This window comes from Schistocerca gregaria, chromosome 1 (assembly GCF_023897955.1).
Source record: "Schistocerca gregaria isolate iqSchGreg1 chromosome 1, iqSchGreg1.2, whole genome shotgun sequence".
NCBI lineage: Eukaryota > Metazoa > Arthropoda > Insecta > Orthoptera > Acrididae > Schistocerca > Schistocerca gregaria.
The window spans coordinates 1,512,909-1,538,059 of NC_064920.1; the positions used below are offsets into that span (position 1 = coordinate 1,512,909).

General features: G+C 36.2%; 1 protein-coding gene and 1 non-coding gene across 2 annotated transcripts in view; both read left to right on the top strand.

Moving 5' to 3' along the window:
- The window catches only part of LOC126318536 (protein flightless-1), a 155,812-nt gene that overhangs the window by 7,210 nt on the left and 123,451 nt on the right, over positions 1–25,151 (top strand). Inside the window, exons 3-8 of the mRNA XM_049993407.1 lie at positions 9,143–9,381; positions 12,925–13,086; positions 13,581–13,801; positions 14,972–15,188; positions 22,454–22,695; positions 23,825–23,919. Coding sequence (XP_049849364.1) covers positions 9,143–9,381; positions 12,925–13,086; positions 13,581–13,801; positions 14,972–15,188; positions 22,454–22,695; positions 23,825–23,919 — 1,176 coding nt within the window. The remainder of the gene's footprint in view (positions 1–9,142; positions 9,382–12,924; positions 13,087–13,580; positions 13,802–14,971; positions 15,189–22,453; positions 22,696–23,824; positions 23,920–25,151) is intronic.
- On the top strand, positions 15,645–15,829 carry LOC126285412 (U2 spliceosomal RNA). The gene has a single exon (XR_007551646.1). It is a non-coding gene; the product is annotated as a U2 spliceosomal RNA (small nuclear RNA).

The window sequence follows — 25,151 nt, forward strand, 5'->3', positions numbered from 1 at the left end:
TTTAGATTATGCTTAACTGTGAATATTAATTGAAACTACAAATTATTGTAAATAGACACAGTATGTTTTTCCTTCTTTCTTGTATAGAAAGTGAATATAATGTAAAGACAACTGAAAGCGCTCTTGTAACACTGAAGGACAATGGCACAGGTTATGTGAAAATCAAACACAGTACTTTCATTGCTCATTAATTGATTTAAATCCACCTGATGGTGGCCAGCTTTAATCCTGTGTAGTTTGTAGTGGAAAGAATACTGAATTTTGAAAGGTTAGAATAATTTATGATTTTAATTGATGTTTGCTTTAACAGATGTTTGTGACACATTAAAACAGTGTAAAGCCTAAGGTTTGCTTCTATGCCGAGGAGTTTTCCCATCACTGAATTTATTTTCTCACTGGAGCAAGCAGTGTCCAGCTTTCATGAGGACCAGCCAGAAGAAATCAAGCAAAAAGTTGTGTACACATTACATCCCCCTCCCCACAGTAATATCTTATCTGTCAAAAGGGCAACAATCCACTCCATGAGAGAAGATCTGTATTTATTAATCTTACCAGCAGACAAAGCTAACACTATGATTCTCCTTTCAATGAACCATTACCTAGACAAAAACATTTTTTTACTGAAGCACTCAAAGTACTGAAGATTGCAGAATGATCATACCAAGTTAGTAAAAGGAAAGGTACCTTCACTCCTGAAGAAGAGTGTGTTAACGGACTATGTGCTTAAGCCTAATGCTGCTGTTCACTGTGATGATACAGTGTGTCAAAAGTTCATAAAGAAGCTGCTGCACTGTATCCCATTGTGAGTAGTTTTAATGTGCCCACTTACAGCTTGGTCAACTATTTAGCATCTGTTCTTAGGCCTCATGTCAGAAAGTGCTAACACCATATTTCCAGTTCTATGATCTTTATCCAGTGGTTGAAGTTGTCTTGTCTTGGTCTCTGTGATTTTCTTGTGAGCCTTGTTGTAGTTTCTTTTTTAACTCTTCTTTTTCTTGAAGATTATTGATGTTAATTAGTTAAAAACTGGACATCAAACCGACAAAATTTTGTCATCATGTTATGACATTGACATAGATTTTATTGAATCACGAACATACTTAGTGGGTATGGGTGGTAGGTACATTATCAACAGTAGTCGCCAATTTATTTATGGAAGATTCTGAAGAAAAGGCACTGAGGATGGTGTTTTTAAAACGTGCCTGTTTTTGGAGGTACATCAGCGACATCTTTGTGCTGTGGCTACATATAACAGATACTCTGAATTGTTTCCTGTATCATTTTCATTGCTTTCATTCCAGCATCAGTTTCACAAGGAAGATGAAAAGTGTTTTAAAGCTTTCCTTTCTAGGTATATTAGCCTACAGAAAGGGTGATGGGACTCCAGGGCATGGTGTTTGTCAAAAACTGACATAAACAGGGCTTACATCATCTCAGATGCAGAAGCTTGACACAAGAGCTGGAAAACTGTAAGCTCAAGTTCAAGCAGAGTGGTTACACAGAAAAATAGCTCTGTCATGCCTTTGAGTTTGAACATTCACTAGAACCAGTAGAAGATCGATGAGTTTCCTAACGTGCTGCGGACCTGTCTTCAAAGACAGGTAGCATTTTAAAAATATACTTGGATCAACCAGCCGAGGTTAAAGCACTCCTTGGCTTGGTGAAAGATGATCAGCATGTTCCAAATCCTTTGCCATTGTGTCCAAACAATACATTGTCACAACTATACATGTATTGAGCACCATCACCATTTGTGATTATTACAGCCTGAGAAATCTGCAGTGGCGGAGCACTGTCTTATGAAGGGCCACGTAATGTTGTATGATGAAAGACAACTGCTTCTCTATGCATCTAACTGTTGGGCCTACGTTTTAAAGGAACAGCTGAAATTGGACTACCAGACAACAATATAAATAGACACAATGGTTACCTTTCAACTAAAATTTGAAACCCTGTTTTATCTGACATAAAAAAAAACAATGGTTCTTGTCTCAGTGGCAGAAAGTATTGACTGTGGTACTCTGTAGTGATTCCCTGTTTTTACCAGCTTACACCAATGTGGTTCTGCACCTTCACTTGTGTCTGGCAGCAGTGAGAATTTCTGGTGCGCACAGTGTTGGTCTCCCACAGCGTATTAAAGTGCTCGGTAAGCTTTGGTAAGCCCTCGGTATGAATCAGTTTTGTAATGATTGAAAGACAGTTTTCTTATGTGGTAATGGAGGTCAGATGGACTACAGATATATTGTATCTGTTTGTTTATTTGAAGCCCAGAAATCTTGTACTTTGTAGCCAGAAAGATATGGAGCTGGTGTTAATTACATGTCTGTACATTATATTTGCAAACAACAGCAAATGTTTAGTAATGTCAGCATTAACCGAACATTTATCTTGAGCAGCTAAATAGATTAAAATCTACATGAAGATTCAGGACACATATTGTCCAAATATTGCAGGAGCTAAAATAGCATGAATGCCAAAAGTCTCACAGTCTATTTTAATATCCTAAAATATGGAAGCTACATGATAATATCTTAATAGGTCTTGTTACATATAAGTGCAAGGATATTATTTCTGTATACCTCTACAAAGAAGTGACAATTATAAATTCTACCTTAAGTGGGAGGAAAGCATAAAAAGTAATTATCTAGATGATTAGGCTGCAGACCTGACAAAAATATCATTAGTTAATATGCCAGGGAAGTCTACATAGTTGCATGAGTCTCACTTGCCCTCAGAGGTAAAAGCTTCAGAAAGAATTCATTGCCACACTTTTTGATGAAGGTATCATACTTAAAATATAAGTGCTGGCTAGCACAAGAGATTTTCACATGCTAACGTAAAAAATACTATGTTCAGAAGCAACCTTTGTGATAACCATGCGGTTATTAGCAATAACCAGCACTAACACTGAAAAACCAGATGATACTAACAATGCCACTGACTTGGTGTACTCTCTTAGTTGTAAACAGAGCACTGCCGACACTATGAAAATGACTGTAGTGTTCTTAGCTACTTCATGGTGACTATATGCCATTTGAGAATAAATACATAATAGTGGTCCGGCATAATAATTTTATTTTTAAAATATACCCTTCACAGATGATATGTTTTAATAGTCTTGAAATTTGTGAGATTTGTGCTGCAGAGCACCATGTATCTAAAACATTCCAGTGTTCTTTTACAAGTATTACATTTCCTCTCTATCAAGATTATCACTCCTTTTAAAGCAGTATTCAACTAAAATGCACTTACAATGTCCACATTGCTAGCGGTATGTGCTGATGTTGGCAATTTATTTATGTTGGTCACAATCAATTGGGTGATAAGTGTGTGGTAGCCAATGATAAGCATTGGATCTAATGACTTCTTTTGGTGAAAGATACTAATTTGACTTCTTTTGGAGACATGTACTAATTGATTACATTTGTTTTTGAAATGGAGAGTGGAAAGAAAACTGTGCTGAGAAGAGTGAGCAGCAGTGAAGCCTGAGACCCACATTATGTTGGAATATGACAATTTGGTTGTGAGTTGGTGAAGCCAGCAAATCTCATCACAGTAATATAACTGCTATAATAGATTTATGTGTAGTGTAGACTGATTATAACTTTCATCATTGTAATAAACTAATTGTGTGTCTTATTTCCAATTTTGCCAAATTCTAAACTAATGGAACAAAATATCAGCTAACTTTATTTGTGAACCATGGGAATTTACAAATGAGCATTGTGACTGACTACTGGTTCTCAGTTTGCCATATTCATTTCCTGTAGTTCATCACATGAGATGCTACCAATATTGGTATGCAATGCAACAGCCACAGACAGCATAACTGCACTTTTACCCTGTATTCTTTGTATGATTCAATCTACTTCTTATCTATTTGCTCTTAATAGCATCTTCGTAGGCACAAACCATTGCACACTGCTCCAAGTTATAACTTTAGCTCAGCCTTTTGCTACGAATTTTGAAATTTATATTTTATAGGCCACAAGAAATGAAAGATTGTGGAAATCTTTGTTTCGTGTCAGTCGCAAATGGGATTGTTACATAATTTATTCTGAATTACATTGTTCTTTGAAGCTTCAATCTTTCACCCCCACACAATTTTCTGTTTGTCCCCACTTATCTTCACTGGGTGCGTTTATTCTCATGGCTGGGGAATGTTCTTATATGGAAATCAAAAACTTATAGAGCATAAGCTCTCTTACATTCTTGAGCAGTACCTGCATTAGAAGCTAAGATGTATAACTAAATCAAGGAATATTTACAATATATGGTTCTTTGTCGACATATGTCCACACACCTGCAGTCTATTATATCAAGGGACCGATGACCTCAGCCGTTTGGTCGCATAAGACCTTACCACAAATTATTATTATTATTATTATTATTATTATTATTGTTATTATATCAGTCGGTCTTGTTGCCAGTTGAAGTTGGTATCATATATCCCCATTTTATCCTTCCTGGTTTCTTGAAGACAAGGCTGAAGGTATAATATTTCATTTTCTTGGAGATAATACTGGCTAATGTAGCCAGTGTAACTCTTTCCATGTCATCTGACAATTGAGGAAGCTATGTTTCATAAAGTGTGGTCTTTGTAGATAATGGTAAAGTTTCGTCCTACAGTAACTCATGAATGACAAATGATAGAATTTAGAAGCTGCTTGCATTGTGTTGGTGATTTTACACTTTGTGGTGATGTCTGAAAAAAGAAAGCAATCTAAGTATTTGAAGTTGTCTACTATGTAAATTTCCTAATTACCAAACTTCAAGGGGATTATTTAGGTATATTAAGTTACTGACAAGCGAGCTGTTTTTGTTGTACTGCAGATCTTTCCCATTTTCTGAAACTCTATTTGCCAGTGGCCTAGTATGTCATGGATAGCTTCCGATTCTCCTCATATAAAGTCGTAATCGAAAAACAGGACTTTTGCAATGTGATCTTAACTGTTTTTATTACTGCATACTTTATAATTGTGAAGAGAAGAAGCGATAAGCAACTTCTTTGTTTGACTCTATTTATAACTTTAAATCTTTTTGTTGTTATTTGAATACAGCTCTTAGTGTTACAACATACTTACGTTATTTGAGATGCGAGTTGATGTGCCACTGTTTTGAATTTCAAACATTATATTGTGTATTATTGCCCATTATGCTGGAAACAACTGCACTGTCGTAATTAAAAGTTATTTATAAATCCTACCTATAGTCACAAAAATAAATTTATTGTAAGTTACAAATTGTCACCCTTGAGAATCTGTGGATCAATTTACAGATGCTTTGGCTATCATATGGTTTCTTGCTTCAGAGTGACATGGAAAAAATGAATGTAATGTAACATAGTTCTTAATTACAACACACATGGAAACTACATGGTATAAAATGTTTATATCAAAGTCACTCACATACTGATAACTAGAGACCAGATTATATGCATCATAAAAACCTTAAAATATGCATGAAAAATGCTTAAAAATGTATGAAAAGTGTCAAAATCTGGAAGGTCAAATAATAAGAAACATGGTAGGTACTGCATGCATTATATCTCAAAGTCGAACCTGTGCATATCAGTTATGAGGAAGAGCACAGGCCACACAAAAAATCGGTACATTTAGAAAGCTGATATAATTTTCTGAATACTTTCTGGTAGAGGTTAGGAATGGGGCTTTTCTGGGATTATTTTCTAAAAATTTACAAAATGGGGATGATACTGTGTTTCAAGAATTGTTTCTTCGTCGCTACTGTTGTTGGTAACAAGCGGATGCGATGTGAATGAGTTGCAGTGAAACAGTCGATATGTGCAGGACCATATATGAGATATATCACACACAGAGGGACATGCTCAAAAAGTTCGTAATATTTTATTTAAAAAAACAACATAACTTTTGATTAATACTGTTGGACCAAAGCATCATTTAAAATTTATTTTACATTTTTCCGCTATTGTAAACATCAATGACCAAGTACTGTTACAAATGTTTGGTAGAAAGTTTGTCTCCGTTCACTCTAAAAAAATTTATAAACAGGACCGTTCTACATCAACTGAGGTAACTGGGCAGTACAGTTTTTGAATTTAGGTGCTCACTTACTGTTTCTCATAAAAGTTCACCAGTTCCATTAATAAAACTATAAACTTGGCACAAGGGTTCAAAGCCCGGGGTTATTGTTTAAAATGTTTTCAAACTTTTGTTGAAGTTTTGTTGGGAATACCTCCGGCAATGTTGATTTCACTAGAATAATTTTATTCATTAACTGAATAGATTCATTCAATGCCAAATCTTGACTTTCAAGCTTTTTAATACTTGCAGGTATATGGGAAAAGTGAGGGCTTATCACAGCAATGTCTTTTTTTTTAATACCAGAATCATTAAAAGCCTCCTTGCACTGGCAAACTGCCAAAGCCTGTGTACTATCAAAGTCATTTACTACCCATTTAATGGCCTCGAAATGTTTATTTAAACCAACACAGCTTTGACCGATGTACCCCAACAAGTTACCACTGGTTAGGGAGGTAAAGGCTCACTTGGTAGTTTCTCTTTGTAGGTCTTGATGCGAGCAGGAGCCTTTAGAAACACTTTCTCTGTGGATGAAATCAGTTTATTTACATTCACAAACATGGAATGTACTTCTTCAGCAAGATGATGTACTCCGTGAGCAAAGCACATCACATGAATCAAAATAGGATAAAATACTTGGAGTGCTTTTCCTGCTTTGATCATATGGGGAGCAGCATCTGAAATAAACACAAACACCCTTTCATCTGCAGAAGATTCTGGAAATATTTTACTAATACCCTCATTCACGAATATGACGATCGTAGACTGATTTACTTTTTCAGGTTTTTTTGCAGACCGCTAAATAGGAAGAAGAAGGCTATTCTTTTAAAGCACTAACAGTTAAATATTGTTCGTATGTGATTTTTACACAATATTGATTCATCTGATATATTTTGATTTAGGCAATATTTGCGCAGAAAGCCTTTGAGGATAGGGTTTGTAAGTTTGTGAAGAGAAACATTGCTTGCAACGAATGCTTCACATAGATCTATGTTAAACCAACTTTTTTGGTTACCTTTGGATTACTTTTTTGGTTACCTTTTTGGTTACCTCTGCTTTTCCCAACTAACTGTTGTCAGAAGTTGTCATGGTTCTTTCTTCTGCGTTCCTGTGATATGAAGACTTGTATTCACATGCTGATCTCTTGGAACGTTTTTTTTTTTTTTTTTTTTATTTTCTTTGGCACAAAACGTTTTTCTCTCAAACTCAACAATATAAAACAATTCTGTCATATGTACATATTACAGGATGGTTAGCTATCCATGACTCGATGTTTTTTTTTTTTTGCGTCGTGGTGCACAGCACGTTACACACTACATGTCGTAAACACGTTCAACTGTGTACAAGTAAATAGAAAACTAAATTGAAACAATGGACATGCAGCTAAAAGCTTGCATAATTTAATTGAATTGTTGCTGATGCGTACGGTATGACAATGGAGGAGATTAACTGCGGGCATAGGAGCATTGACTCTGTCTAACTGTTCCTCCTCTGTAATGATTTTGCTAGGCAGTGGCCTCTCGGTTAGCAATGGCATGCAGTTCTAGGTCGCAGCCAATTTGTGAGACATCAAAACTAGCTTGAGCTAGAGACCGCCTGTCTAAATTTTTAAAATATTGTAAACATAGAGCAAAAATATGCATCATCACTAGTTTTTAGTTAAAATATGCAATAACTGGTGAAAAGGAGCCAAATATGCAAATGCTTATGCAACATGCAAATGCATATAATCCAGTCTCTACTGATAACTGTGCCCCTTTGGTGTCAGTGAAGCACATAGACACTAAATTTGCATTTTATTTAATGAATATTCATTTTTTGAACTATGTTTAACACATTCTCTGTAGTCATATTTGCACTGTCTTATATATTATCTAGCTTGGATTCATTCAGACGATTCTTGACAAATGTTGGGATTCCACAAATGTACACACATAAAAAAAAGTTTTGCCTCACCCTGGTTTCCAGAACTCCTGAAGATAGACGATGACTGTGGGTATTGTACAAAGGCGCAATCCATTTGACTGTTCAGAGATGACACTAAACCCTCCCAAAGATATAAAAAACCATGCACGAGCAGTGCCTATTAGACAGAGGGTGTCTGACAGTCGATCAGTTCCAGTCATTCCACCAGGAAGGAGGTACACGGCACGTGTTGTCTGTACTTCAACCATGCCTAGACGGTAAATACCGCAGTTCGATCATGTTCGCATTGTTACTTTGTGCCAGGAAGGGCTCTCAACAAGGGAAGTGTCCAGGCGTCTCGGAGTGAACCAAAGCGACGTTGTTTGGACAAGGAGGAGATACAGAGAGACAGGAACTGTCGATGTCGTGCCTTGCACAGGCCACCCAAGGGCTACTACTGCAGTGGATCACTGCTACCTCTGAAGGTCTTGCTGTATGGTGGTACAACGTGCAATGTGTGGTTTTCATGAGCAATAAAAAGGGCGAAAATGATGTTTATGTTGATATCTATTGCAGTTTTCTGCAAAGGTTCCAGAACTTTCAGAACCAAGGTGATGCAAAACTTTTTTTGATGCGTGTAAAATAAGTGTATGTTATCTGTGCTAGCAGTACTCTGTCTTCCCATGTTATCTGCATATATGTCTGTATGCTGTCTCATTATTGACCAAGCCCTGATGAAGCATATTATTTAATTTTAAACTATTCATTTCCTGTTTTACTACTAAGATCACAATTTTTTTGCCTTTTTGTTTGATTCCTGATCAGTCATAAGTTACGGAGCTTTATACAGTGACGTGATACCATAAGTGACTATCTCAAGTCCATAATGGTTTTCATTTGTTTTGAAGTGTTAGCAAATGAGTGGTAACAGAAGGTACAGTGGGATTGGAGGAAATATTAAAGACAGTGATTTCAGAGGCTAGAATGAATAATTCACCCTGCAGCACACTACATGTGGTTGTGAAAGTCCTTGACATTTAAAATTGTACAGACAGAGCATGTATTGTATACTCACATATGGTTTTAGTTTGCCAGTAAATTTTTTTTTTTCAGTATCTACTGTACGTACAATCATTATAAGTGGTCCATAATAGTGATTAGTGGTATTTAATTTCCAGGAACATTTGTCCCTTGTACGGAATGATTTAGAAAAGCTGTATGGTGAATTGACAGAACTTGCATGTCTAAGAACACTCAACATCCGCCATAATAAAGTAAAAAGCTCTGGAATCCCAGCTGATTTGTTTAATCTTGAAGAGCTGACCACACTTGACTTGAGTCACAATAACCTGAAGGAAGTTCCAGAGGGTCTAGAGAGAGCAAAAAGTTTACTTGTCCTTAACCTGAGCCATAATCAGTAAGTATTTGATTTAGGTGTTAATGCATAACTGCATTAGTTTGAGCTAATACTATATATTTAAAATTTTTATTTGAGTCTTTTCATGATGCATACCTGTTCACAGTAAACAGTTTGTATTTGACAAACTTTTCATATGTAATAATTAGTTCTTTGATTCTAATACCTTTCATATTAAGTTGGTACAAAATTCATAGTTTTTTGTTTTGCATGTTACTTCTTCGATTGCTATGGGTTTATGTATGGACTATCAATTTTTATTTGTAGTTCACTGTTACTGTTTGAGTTTATGTATTGTAATTTTGTTATTTTGAGTTAGTGAAGTGAACTGTGGATGCTAGAAACTGCGGAGCCAAGTGGAGAAATCTGAACATTTCCGACATATTCTTCTGTTTGAGTTCAGTAGATGGGTGACAGCACTAGAGTCAGCCAGAAACATTTGTGCTGTGTATGGGGATAATGCATGTAGATAGTGTGGAGCAAGGAAGTGGTTTTCTTGTTTTGAAGAGGATCATTTTGACATTAGTGCCTCTCCATGTTCAGGAAGACCATTGGGGTTTGATAATGTTCATTTAAATACATTAATCCACAATGATATACATCAGTATACTCGAGAACTAGGAAATGTGATGAACTTTGATAATTCCATCATCATGTGACATTTCCATGCAATGGAGAAGATACAAAACTTGCTTGTATGGGCACCACATGCTCCGAGCCACAAACGTAAAAACCAGTGAGTGGCCGTATGGGCTTTCTGCTTGCACGCCATCAACTGGCTCGTGACCAAGACCAACCATTCCTCATGAACAAGAACAACCATTCATATCCTTTATTGTTACTGATGATGGGAAACAGTGTCTTTGTGCTAACATAAGACAAAGAAAGGAGTGATCGAACTCAAACAAAGCAACGACTCTCTGTACAAAGACCTGTGCGCATCTACAATAGATAACACTATGCATCTGGTGGAACAGTAACCGTGCAGTGTACTACAAATTGCTTCCCCCAGTTGTAACCATCAGTACTACATATATTGTCAACAGCAAGATGTCTTGCAGATGCAATACTAGAACAACAATCAGGAGACTGTGTGAAGTGCTGCTCCTCAATGATAATGCCCGCCTGCTTTCTGCTACGCTGTCAAAAAACACTGTGCTGGAGTTGGGTTAGGAAGTTTTTCCAATCCCACTGTATTCACATGATCTTGCACCGTTAGAGTTTCACCTTTTCCACACTCGATTGAATAACCTTCAAAGAACTTCCTTTCTGGATGAAAATGCTCTCCGAACATGGCTCAACAATTTCTTTGCCTCAAAACCACAGGATTTCTACAGTTGTGGAATCAAAAAGTTACCCCAGTATTGGCAGACTGTTGTAAATAGCGAAGGAGAATATAATGTTATTGATGGCTAAAGTCTCTGATGTGGGAATCTGTTGTGTTTATTAAATTTATGGATAAATGCCATGGACGTATGCACCAACCTAATACATTGTGATAATTTCTCTTTTCAGTTGATTGATTGGAACAGTGAGAAACTTTTGCCTCTAAGTCTCCTTTGTTATTTCTCCCACTTCAAGATTTTTCTTTAACATTTATGATATTTAAAGAAAGAATTCCAGTGCATAAAATAAGGAAAAGGCAACCACTCACCAATAGTAGATTGATGCACAGAGCACAGTAACACATAACAAGTTACAGCATTCACACTAGTTTTTGAGCACTAGCTCTTTATCTAGCAATAGAACAGTAATGTGTGTGTGTTTGTGTGTTTGTGTGTGTGTGTGTGTGTGTGTGTGTGTGTGTGTGTGTGTGTGTGTGTGTGTGTGTAATTTGTTTGTGAGTTGAAGACTTATAATTTTCAAAACAATCACAACAGCATTTTAGCATCTCTTCCATTTGCTCATAATCCTTTTTATTCCTCGTTCATAAAAATTACGTGACTGCTGGAGGCATGGTTACATTAATCATTTGTGTATCCAGTGCAAACTTGCACCATCTTGAATCATTCTTCTGGCTACCAGAAAAATGAAAATTGCAACATGATGCGTGTAGGGCATAAAGCATAGTCACTGAAATATCTATGCCACTTTTTCTTTATTTTCTTCCTTCTTTGTCCCTCTTCCCCCAGGAATGGCACAAATCTGCATGAAAGGTTACGGAATATCAAAAGAAAGCAATTGATTGACCCATCTTGATAGCCACACTTTAACTTTTTGCTTCTGGTGTTCTGGGAAGTCTGCTGGTTCTAGATCAAATTGTCCAGGTGGGTTAATGATGAGGACCAGTGTGCCAGCTAGCCTGGATGTGATTTTTAGTCAGTTCCCCACATCTGACTAAGTAATACTGGGCTAGCACCCGTCTCTCGACTCAGCTATACAATTCGCTAACATTTAAAAAACGTTCCCACACTCCTACATGAGATAACACTATTTGCATAATATCAGTGGATCAGCCGTGCTACAGAAGGGGACAGCCGTGTCATGAAATGGTCACCCTGATCATTAGATCTCACTCTGTGTGACCTTGTTCTGTGGGGACACATTAAGGATCTGGTTATGTACTGCCTCTGCCACATGATGTTGCAGAGTTCTGGGAGAGAATATGGGAAGTGACTCACAGTTGACGACGCCATGCTGCTATGGGCATGTCAAGAATTCGATTACTGTATTGACGTCTACCGGGTCACTCATGGTTCGCATATTGAATTTTTGTAAAAAAAAAAAAAAAAAAAAAAAAAAATCCAGAGTTTCTCTTCAAAATGAAATATGTATGACTTCTGTACAATGTTTAGTTCTTGTGCGATAAATAATTGAAAGTGTTCCCGGACTTTATGTACACCCTGTACATCTGAAACTTTAACAACTCAGTGGTCCTACACTGTGATGTTGACTACTTCAGAGAGCATCACAAACTGACATGAGCACTTGTGTGCTTGGCTTTATGTTGACCTTCGGTGCAATAATGCTGCTGTGCAAAGAGGGGAGGTGTGGTCTTTAGGAGTGTCTCCCATCAGTTGTTGCGGATTGCAGTGAGACCTCAGTAATGTCTATCGTATCGATATGTGTTGCCGAGTTTAGTGTGGCTTGCATTCACAATGGTCTGCCTGTCACGTCCAAATTCATCCATCATGGATAAAGTCGTGCTGTAACTGCTAAAACAGCAGGATGGAAACGATGGATTCCTGCACACAGAGGAGATGTTGCGTTACAGACAGACACAATGAAAAAGAATTATAGAAATACTTCAGCTTTCAGACAATGTCATTCTTCATTGTGCTTGTCGCTGACTCAACACATTTATTATGTGAGGAGTAGCAATCTGTCCATTCCATATCGTTATTATTCCATCCTGGATTTTCCATTGCATCAAGTAACTGCAATACTAGAAGAACATCCTCTTGGTCCCAAATTATTGTCCCAAGAATAAATTTGCTGTGATAAATTTTCACATCCTTGGGAACTTTTTCCCGAGGCATAAAGCTGTTTAACAGTATCTGTTGAATATTTTGGTATAACTAAAGTTATTTCTCTCTTTTACAGTATAGACACAATTCCAAATCAGTTATTTATGCAACTGACAGATCTCCTTTTCTTGGATCTGAGTTCTAATAATTTGGAAACTCTGCCTCCACAGACACGGAGACTAGCAAATTTGCAGACACTAGTGTTAAATCATAACCCACTGGGACATTTTCAGCTAAGGTGAGTAGTTTGCTTCGGTTTTGATCTAAAGTAGTACATAATAATTTGGATGCCTCAGACATAAATGGGTGCTAAAACAAGGGAAGTTAATCAATGATCAAAAAAGTGACACAGGTTGTGTAGTTTTAATAACATTTTGTTATCACGGAATAAATATGAAAAAAAAAATTTGAACTTATAGGTGATTAAAAGCAAAATTAAATGTGTAGGACAACCATAATCTATGCAGCAAGGAAATGAGTCAATGAATTGTCTTAGAATCATGTAGCTTTTTTACTGCAGATTTACTGTACTTGTTTCATTATTTTAAAAATAATGTATTGAAATTCATTCTGTTAAAGTAAAATATATAAAATTATAGTTTAAGTGCTTAATATTTTTCATTTGTGTTTTTTTTTCCATATTCCACTTGTCATTAGGTCAACATGAGCATGTAGATATAGAGATGCATTGAATCTTAAGATCACTTTGTTTTACTCATTATTATTTTACAGGCAGTTACCATCATTAATGAATCTGGAAACTTTGCACATGCGAGACACACAGCGCACATTAAGTAATATACCATCAAACCTTGACAGTCTCACAAATCTAAGGGACCTAGATTTAGCACAGAATGCATTACCAAAGGTTCCTGAAGCCCTGTATGCTCTCCCAAACCTAAGAAGATTGAATCTAAGTGATAATGAGATAACGGAGCTTTCCCAGGCTGTTGGTAATTATTTTTCCTACATTTGTATCCTTATGTATTATGGTTTCTGGAGTTATTTAGGACTTAGAGAGTTTGCACAGTGGTGTTCCCATAGTTTATTTTTATTCTAAGTTTGTAACAGCTGTGTAATAATATATAGGACATACTTGTAAACTGATAACTGATGATGATCGAAGTAGAGAGAATATAAAATGTAGACTGGCAATGGGAAGGAAAGCGTTTCTTAAGAAGAGAAATTTGTTAACATCGAGTATAGATTTCAGTGTCAGGAAGTCGTTTCTGAAAGTATTTGTATGGAGTGTAGCCATGTATGGAAGTGAAACATGGACGATAAATAGTTTAGACAAGAAGAGAATAGAAGCTTTCGAAATGTGGTGCTACAGAAGAATGCTGAAGATTAGATGGGTAGATCACATAACTAATGAGGAGGTGTTGCAGAGGATTGGGGAGAAGAGAAGTTTGTGGCACAACTTGACTATAAGAAGGGATCGGTTGGTAGGACATGTTCTGAGGCATCAAGGGATCACCAATTTAATATTGGAGGGCAGCGTGGAGGGTAAAGATCATAGAGGGAGACCAAGAGATGAATACACCAAGCAGATTCAGAAGGATGTAGGTTGCAGTAGGTACTGGGAGATGAAGAAGCTTGCACAGGATAGAGTAGCATGGAGAGCTGCATCAAATCAGTCTCAGGACTGAAGACAACAACAACAACAACAACAACAACAACTTGTAAATTAAGCAGGAATATTGTTTTGCATATTACTGACAGATATATAAACACACTATGTGAGTTAAGTTACGTGTATATCCAACATCTAGACATTCCCTCTTGTCTGTCAAATTTCTTCACGCTGTACAGTTATTTTTCTCAGTTTTACCTTACAGTGGTACAGTCTTTAGACTCAAAGAAGTTTTTATCCATCTGATGCAGTTTCTCAATTTTGTTTTTTCATGTCACCATGGTGCGTTTTATTTCTGTCTCGGACAGCTGCAAGGGTGGAAATATACGCACTATCATTCTTGGATTTTAAGTTTGCTTTATAGATAAAGTTATTTCAATTTATAGTTAATTTATTGTATGATTTTGTTGATGTATTATTATGTTGCAGAATGTGGAATCATACATTTGGTTGTAATTTTAATTTGATATTTGATTTTTCAATTTTCTAGATTTGTGGCAACATCTTGAAACTTTAAATTTATGCCGGAATAAATTAACAGCATTGCCAGCCTCATTATGCAAGATCAACACACTCAGGAGATTGTATGTCAATGACAATCAGCTTGACTTTGAAGGAATTCCATCTGGGATTGGGAAACTGAGTAGTCTTGAAGTTTTCTCAGCTGCCAACAATCAACTTGAGATGATACCAGAGGGTTTGTGCAGGTATAAAATGAAGTATTGCTGTAATATGTGCTACAACCATTATTAATTTTCATATAAAGAAATGTTTTTTGTATCACATTATTCTGTCCATGTTGAGCTTGGCTGTCTCTGAAATAAGCTTCTGAATATTGGAGAATTTACTCAGCTGTTCTTGTCGTAACAATGTTGAATTTCTCTTGAAAATCTGTTGTTGATGACATTTTAAATCAAACTTGTCACATGACATTGAGAAGCTGTTGTACACACAACTGTTTTCCACAGTGGGACATGCTCCCTTTAAATGGGAATGTTTTGATTAGATCTGACCATTACATTTGTGAAAATCAACACAAAATACAAATTACAGTAATCAGTTGCCAACCACTATCTGAACTTAAATTGAAGCAAAAATGGGAATAATAGAACAAACAGCCATTGCAAATCACTATAGCACCTACATAGTAGACACTTCAAAATACTAAATAATGGCTAATATCAAAGTGTAGGATCTGTTCTACTCAGCTGAATACATGATATGTCCTGCATTGCAGGACCAGAATATTAAACTCATTCTTGGCCGATGATGGAGTGGTAGGGGCTTGCTCCAGCTCTATTGAAGACTGCCCCAGCTTTGCAGTACTTTTGGGATTGGCCCACCTAAAAATCAATTCAAACATTGTCTCAAAGTCTGAGAAGACTTAATGTTCTCAAATGATAGGATAAACTGGGAAAAGGGCCTTGCCAGTGTACTTAAAGGCAAACATACAAACATATTTTTCATCAGCCACACAAGATTAAGCAGAAATTATCTTATAGCAGCTATATAAGAAACTCAATACACCATACAGATATGTACAGAATCAGATGTTTGGATTGTGGCTACTTCTACGTAGGTGAAATTGGTAGATCATTTGACATCAGACTTAAGGGACACCTGGTAGCAGTAATAAATAACAAAACACACACATCAGCACTAGCCACAACCTAAAAAGAAACAAAAGGCCATGCTAATAACTCAAGCTTCAGTATATGAGCAACCTCCATATCCAAAATATAGGAAAAAAAACTAGACCACCTGGAAACATTCAGAGTAGACAAATACCTAAGAAAACCTAGTCCATCCTAAAGAGGGAGGAAGAGGGAGAGGTAGAGGTAGATACACCTGTATGTCAAGAGTTTGTCCCCTGGCAGCTTACATATATATCTATCTGATTGTATGTTTTATAGACATAATATTAAAAGAATCAAAAGAACTCAACAGTAAATGAAGGTGTTTGTCATCCCATAAGCTAACATATTAATTTACGTTATAGAAATGTTTCTCAACAAGAAGTGATTTTAACTCTGCTGTAAAAGCAGTTTCTGGTGCCAGTCACTTGATGTATGTTGGAAGTGCATTATAACGAATGACATCAAAATGGCTCACAGGCCTTTGAGTGGGTTTTTTTTTCTAACTTTTTCTATATGGATGTACACAATTGTATTATAACTGTGGTTATCGGAGTTGGTTTGCGGGTCACCATGTCTAGCTCTTGTCATCAACACACATTTCTATATGTACAACGAGGGTACAGAAAGCAAACACATAGTTTTAAATAGGGGCTTACAGTGAGTCCTAGCCAAGCTGTTTGGCAAGATTCAAATAGTCCTTTCCTGTAATGTAAAAATTTCATTTAATTGAGTATTACTTTTACCTCAGAAAATTATTCCATAAGCTACAAGGGACTGGAAGTAACCAATATAGGCCATTTGAGCACTGTCTGAGAGAAAACTTTAGAAATAATTCTCAGAGCAAAAAATACAGAATTGGGTCTCTGGGAGAGTTTAGTTTGATGTTCTTTCTGGTTTAAGTCTTTGTTGACATTACATTCTTAAAAGTTTTGTTCATTGTACCCTTTGTAATTCATGTCCACCCAGTACTACCCAGTCTATCTTCATATATGTATGTATGTTAAAAAAAAAAAAAACTTTTTTCCAGGTAACAAAGCATCTAAGTGGCATCAGTTGGCAGCACTGTATCCATCAGAACCTCTTGAATAACCGCATGCTTTCACATTATTGATACCTCATTTTATTTCTGAATTTTTGATCTTTCAGTGATATCTGAGACAGAGCTAATGCTCTAGATTGATGGATTACAAATGATTCTTCCAGTTCAAAAGTGGATTTCAACCAATTGAAGGCAGCTCTTGATCTAGGTCTTCAACTTCTGGCACACACATGTAGGAAAAAAGAGGATGTAGTGTGTGCTAATTATAGACAGGTGCCATTTAAGCATATTTTTGAACATATAATTTCTTTTTCCCTAAAGTACATAGCAATGGATTTTACTTTCCGAATCATGAATAAGTGCCATAGCATACAGAAAATGCACGTCAAAATGGGTTTTGAGATTTCACAGTTATATGTTTTGGCTACGTTATGCAGTAGATGGACTACTTTCTGCAAATAATCATTACGGAGGCAATAACTGCCACGCATTAACAAAGAGTGAGGTATTAATAGCTTCATCTCGTTGGATTTTAATACCTGTCAGAGATACTTATTTCTATTACTACACCATATTGTCTAACAACAGGATGAATAAGGCTGCAGACAGACAGCAATCATGTCTTAACACCTTGATTCATTTTTATAGGTTTTATGATCTCTCTGCTGTAATAGCTTTAGAGAATTAAGGTATGTTCATGTAACTCTTTAGCATCTTTGAGTTTTCTGAAAAATCTTTACTTCCAAGTATTTCCCATAATTGATACATTAGGAAATAAAATTGTGGAAATATTGTTTTTACAACACCTAATTTGAAAGAGATTCCTAAATCACACTATTGCCAGAGAAATGTGCCCGAAGGCTTCTAAGTATTGCTGATCACAAGGATAACCATCTGTTACAACAATTACTTCTTTTGTCAACATATATTCAGTTTCATTACAAATAAGTGAAGAACAAAAAGATAAGCTAATGATAAGTTGGCAGCAAAACAGGATGTTCTCCATGTTTTCATGACTCTACAGATGATCACAAATCAGTGCATTCTTTACAAGTGTGCGAAAGCTCCAAGATTTCCATAGCTATTGCAGTTTTCTTGTATATAGTTCAAATAACCTAGTCAGATATGGAACAAAGCTATTTATGCCTACAAATGTAAGTCTTTTCTACGGTGAAGATAAGCATTTGCGACTTTACTCTTTTGCACCCAAGGGAGCAAAAAAACATTTCCCCATTGATAATTGGTACACCCGCTTCCCATGGGCAGGGACTATCTTCATCTAACATGTATTGAAATACTTAAAAAACACAAGTGTTATTCAAATTTTTCTGCAGATCTACCAAATATTCAATTCTTCATTGTTTGGATGTCAAAGAGATATGACTTTGTAAGTCTGTGTGTCCAAAAAAGTATGCCCGTAATGTTTATATACAGTGTGTATGAGAAAATGGCGCTAGAAATTTCTCAGAAAGTGAGTGAAAGAGGAAGCTTATCTGGCCCATTATTGGTTTCAATGTGGCTTGCATAAAAAATTTGTTGGGGTGTGGGGCCGGGGGGGGGGGGGGGGGGGGGGGGGAGGGAGAGCAAGCAAGCGAGGTGCTCACATTGTACTCTGCCTGGGATGCATTTTTCCCTTTTCACTTCTTTATAATACAACCAATATATGCAAAGTTCGAGTGATTTAGATTGTTAATTTTTTTTAAAATGTAGAAATAAATGAAAGCTTCACTTATTCTAATCAGTGTCACAGAAAAAATTCATGCTTGTGTGATCAGTCATCAAAAGTGTTTTTGGACAGATTTGTGAATATTAACAAACTAAATTTCAAACACTGTAATGATCTGTCTCTGGTCAAAAATGCAAAGTTACTTCTAATTGCTTGTTGACTGGGATTGCCTGCCTGATTACTGTATTTTGTCTTTCTATTTGATCTTATATTTAGTAAATAAGTATTGTGGATGTATTAGAACATTCCCACTGTTCAAATTGAATGTAATTTATAATGTTACATCACCTGCAACTAGTTGCTTTTATAGGCATTTATATTTCCATGATGACATTTCAAAATGCCTGGCACACCATCGTCATATATTTACATTTATTTACATATCATAAATGTTATTCCTTTCTATTGATGTTGCAGAATTTTTCAACATAGGTTTTTAAGACAGCTAATGTGAAAACCTTGTATGTAAAGAAACAGTGTTGGCAACATGCAAGTAAATGTAAACATCAGAAAACAGGTTGGATATAAGATGAATATACTCTCAAAAACTTATGTTTTGAGGCATAATTTGTTGGTTCGTGGTGTCAGGAAAATGGTCCCATTCATACTGGTGCATTACACCTAAACATTAACATCACAGGTGGTATAGTTTTGACTATGCACTAGGAGCATTACTGTTGTATTGCATGATGAGCTGGGCCTGTGAACTTAGGTAACCACGTGAACAGTTCTCTTCTACATACAACACTCAGATTTGCACCAGTGTTATTGTATTGTTTTGTAGATCTGGTTTTAAAAAAGAGGCTCCTTGAGAATAATAATTTTTAAGAACATTTCTCATGGAGAACAGCAGTCTGGCAAAAGGTATTTTAAAAATGAACACAAACAGTTTCGACTGCAAAGAGACATTTATTTTGTTGTAACTAATTTTGGTCAGTTTTTGACCATCTTCAGACCTTATATTGAAATACGAACATAGAATGAGGGTAGAGAATGGATTTGGACGGATATCTGAAAATAATAGTAACATATAAAATATAACAAATATTACAAGAAAAAATTATACCCAATATGGTATGAGATGCTGATGAACAGAGCATGTTTTATGACTCCAAGAATGTCAGCTGCTAAAGAGAGCAATGCAGCTGTTGCTTAAATATGCTTTGTCCACTGCATACCAGATTACATTGCTCCCAGATTGTAGTGCCAATGAAAATACTGCTTGAGTGAATGAGTGAAGCTGCTATTACCATCGAAGCAGCATGGAGGTATTGATGTTGCCTGTTTCAACAGAAGACAATTTCAAAGTTGTGACAGTGGGTAATTGTTACAAAATAATGGCACCGAAGTAAGTGGTCGTAATGTGTGTCAGGTCACCCAGCTGACATTGACCCACTAACAAGATAACAAGTGAAGTAAGGTACGTAATACCTAAAGCATGAAAAAAAAAAGTTACATCAAAAGAGCTACAGCACAAAATCTCATTGACAGTTGAGGTAGTCAAAGACATAACACAATGAGCATAAGAAACTGAAGTTTAACAGAACTGTGAACATAGCTGTTTACAGTCATATATATTCCACAAATTTCAATAAAATAGGATGTACAGAAATATATGTTACATCATTACAACATAATACATCATAGAGACATCTAAGTAGTCATAAATGTAAAACAAACACATAAACATACAAAAGTTAAAAGACTGAAACCAGTTACTACAAAATAAATGGCTTTTTGTGGTTGAGGTTGTTTGTGTGACAGTTGCGAATTTTATATATTTTTTGTCGCAAATATTTGGATGTTTCTTCAGATATGTTGTGATTTTGAGGCTTGATTACGGTGGAGCCCGAGAATACAACCTATTTTATTTCTTTTTTGATTATTTATTTATCCCCCCCCCCCCCCCCCGAAATGAATAATGGATTTTGCATTTATACTGATATGAGTCTGTTACAGTGCCTCTCTTGCTTCCAAATATATCATCTACCTGCCACTCTCTTATTGTCTGCGTGGAACCAGCAGTTGACATACTCCCTTTCATTCCCATAATACATCATGGTGAAAATGTTGACAGCATTGTGGTGCAAAACAGTTAAGTATGCCTCTGGATCCTTGCTAGGCTTTTACTGTCTCCTGCAGAAATGAATACTGTTGTTGAGAATTTGCACAATTTGAAAATCAGTTCAATTCAGACTTCAAATTGATTCAGGCAAACCTAGTTAAAAGTGGTAGATGTTCATAAAGAGCTAAAGTATGCAGTATAGATTTCCACGGTTGGGAGCATGATGTAATTGCTGTAATTGCTGCCACTTGCTATTCCCCTCACTTATCGTAGATCTCAGCCAAGCTGGTGTCACTGTTTCCCATTCCAAATTTTCCTTAGTACTGTGTTTGAGCAACTGTGAAACATGGACTGCTGTATCCTCTAGGGTACAATTTATGTGTAACAGCAACTAATACACAAGTAAAGGATCACAATCACAATTCAGTCAAATTCTTGAACTTCTGCTTGTCCCACAATCTGTTGGTATATCTCAAAGACGGGTCTGCCTCTGTAATTTTATCTTGCAGTAACAGTTACAGTCAGTTTAATATGGTTTGTTTTGATTGTTAGATATTTCATTCTAGATTAATTTTTCCTTTTTGTTTCATCTGAATGTCAAAATCATGTTCTAAAGCTGATAATGTTTTTACCCGGCATACTAATACACAAACAGCAATCAAATTTCTCCTTTGCAACTCACTTACTAAATCATTACAGTCTCATAATCAAAGAAAATATTGATCTGGATTCAGAAGCAAGTAATGTTTTTTGAAGGACAGCATTTTCACTTTATAATGTTACCTTTACTTAAAAAGCAGCATTAATGTTTGTATACAGTGTCTATACATGTATGAGAACTTTCTGTTGCAAACCTGTTTAAATATGACAAGAGTTTGTAAGGTGATAGAATTTAATAATATTTCCTTCTGTGTTTCACAATATTGTCACATTTTAAGCAAGGCAAGAGACTGTTGTAGTGACTAGTTCACAGTTTCTTGCATGTCACTTGCACTAGTGTCGCTTGAGTCAAATGACACATGATTGTTAAAACAACGTCAAAACTGTATCAAGTACTTCAGGGTTTTGGGAAATCTCGAGCCTGTTCAAATGAGAGTATAATGTGCCCAGCCCTGCACTGCCAAATTCTTCAGAATAATCTGCATGTGACTTCAATAGACAAAGCTTAATCCGTAATGTAAGGCGACCCCTGTATACTGTATTAAACAATGTAAAAATGTTGACCACAGCAGGAATAGTTTAATCTGAAAGTATAAGATAACCTTGTATTTTTTTAATCACATATTTGGGAAAATATCCTCATCTCATAATTGGGTAAGTATGGTATCTTAAATAGATTTTCCTGTTCCAACAAGAAAATTTGTGGATGTATCCCATTTGAGATTAAATTGTGGACTATGTTATCAAAGCCAAGAGGTTCTTAATTTTTTGCATAATAGTACTGTGTAATCATTTACATAAAGAATTCTGTTTAATTAACAGGAATTTGTCATATTTATTTGCAGATGTGGTTCTTTGAAAAAATTGATACTGGCGTCAAATCGCTTAATAACACTTCCTGACGCTGTTCATTTGCTGTCAGATCTTGACGTCCTGGATCTCCGTGACAACCCAGATCTTATCATGCCTCCCAAGCCTGTGGAAGTGCAACGTGGAGCAGGCATTGAGTTCTATAATATTGATTTTTCTTTACAACACCAGCTGAGACTTGCTGGGGCTAATGTTCCTGCACCAACTCCTTCAGGCGGTAAGTAGTGTACAGGAGACAAAAACTGTGAAAATTGTTGTTACTGGTTGAAATTATGTGTTGTATTGATGGGAAATGTATGAAAAAATGTTTGAAATTGGTTGTGTGGACAGTACTGCGTGACAACCTCCCCCTTGACCTCCTCCTTCATCTTTCTCCCTCCTTGTCTTCACATCAGGTGGGTGCATTTCATCCATAGTCTGAGTGACCAGTTACTCCTTCCCAACCTTCTGGAATCCATTCATCTTTCCTCCTGGATGAGGAACTAACAATGCTGGAAACTAGGAATAGATATTTTGTAATTTATGATGTATCTATCAGTAGTATGGGTATTTTTACTCCTGAATGTAAGTACTGGTGAGCCCTTGTAATTTTCCAGACATTTCGAATCAAGGCATCTATATATGGGATTTGTGGGTCCATCTTAAAGGAAAAGCACTGTGCACGTAATGACTAGACTTTTCACATTACATTATAGTGTGGATGAAGTCCGCTGAGATTTCTTCCACTTTGCGAAACTAAAACAAACTATTTTGTGGCATCAATTTGAGTCTTCACAAATCTTCCTCACTGAATCATAGTATGATGTCTTGACATATTATTTTGACGGGATGTGCAAGTGCGTTAACAGTGATTCAAATAGAGTACTTTTGATAAGATGTGAAAGCGAGTTCTTGTAAAAAAGTTTCATTACTTTCTCAGAATGCTGAAAAATTCATTCATAGATTTTTGGTGTAAAATGAACAAACAGAACATGGTGTCAATTAGTTTTTTGCTAAAAATATGACTTGAAATAAAATTATGTATTTGCATAATACTGTACCTCATACACTTCTCTTTAAATGAAGTTTTTCCTCCTCCTTTGCCATTCTGTACTGTTCTTTTTCTTTTTGCCACTTTTTACTGAGGCTCAGAAAATGTGACACATCACCATTATTTTGTATCTTGCTTGTTCCTTTGGTTTTCATGGTATGTATTACTTCAACAAGTACAGTCAGCTATTTCTTTAAAGTAGTCTGAGGGGTTTTTCAGTTTTTTTTAATAAGGTCATCATGACTGATTGATTGAATTCAAAGTTGTTTTAAATTAAGCAAACTGAAGTGTTACTGATGCACAAACAATATTTTAGGCACCAGTAAGGATCCTATTGCAAGGAAGATGCGGCTCAGGAGAGGACGTCGTGACCAGGAAGAAGCAGATCAGGACCAAGCAAAAATTCTTAAGGTAACAGAATACAAGATTTTAAGCTTATGAGATGAGAAATAAATGAAAGAATACCCACCGAGGATAAGACTCATTGAGCAGCAAACAGGCACTCACAAAGGACTGTTAGTTAACACGCATGTCTGAAAAAACAGATGGTGTTGATGCTCCACAGTTGTCGGAAATAATTCAAAATTAATTCACTAAATGCGAAGTCCTTGATATCAGCTGTGCTGGGTGTAGTTCTACCAACCAGTAGAGACATATCAAAATTTCTACTGGACCAGGACTCAAACTCGAATTTCTTGCTATCGCAATTGGTCACCTTAACACTTTTGGCTGTCCTTGTACTGACCCAAACTTCCATACGTCTCACTGTCTATTGCGTACTTATATTGCAGTCCACCGAATTTGTTACCTACTGCTTGCAACATTACTTGGATTCCCACTTCAAGGTGTACTACCCCCCCCCCCCCCCCCCCCCCCCCCCGCCCCCCCACAGACACACACACACAGAGAGAGAGAGAGAGAGAGAGAGATGCAAAATTATTCTATATGATTCTCACTTGAGAGCCAGATACTTAATCATCTGCTGTTATCTATATCAGGCATATTTTGTACCATTGTTTCATTGGCCTAATTTTTATTGCAACAGTATCATATATAGGTAAACAAAGTCTAGCACATAAACTGCAGAACCTCATAGGACTTAAGTGAACAAGAAGTGTACATTGCATATTGAAGTTAGTAGGCCTCAGTAGATTATTGTATCGTACAGTAGAATTCTACAACATTTTATACTAAAATATTCCACTTTTTTGTGATTATCATCATCTTCAATGATTTGATGTCAGTTGCTTGATAAATTCCACCTCTAGCCTTTTCGATTTGTTTTGGTCTTTAGTAGTTTTCATCCATTTTGTTTTTGCAGATTTCCTCGTGTGATATACAAGCCTTCTATTAAGTCACTATCTCGGTATTCTCTTATCTCTTAGAATCCGGCAAAAAATTTCCTCGGTCTATTAATCATTTATTCACATGTCTGAATATTTCTGCCATCTCCATTTCATTGATATTACACTCTTAATCGCATTTCCCATTCCAATCTATTTGTTTTCTTTTCTCTACTATTACACTACTGGCCATTAAAATCGTTACACCAAGAAGAAATGCAGATGATAAACGGGTATTCATTGGACAAATATATTATACTAGAGCTGACATGTGATTACATTTTCATGCAATTTGGGTGC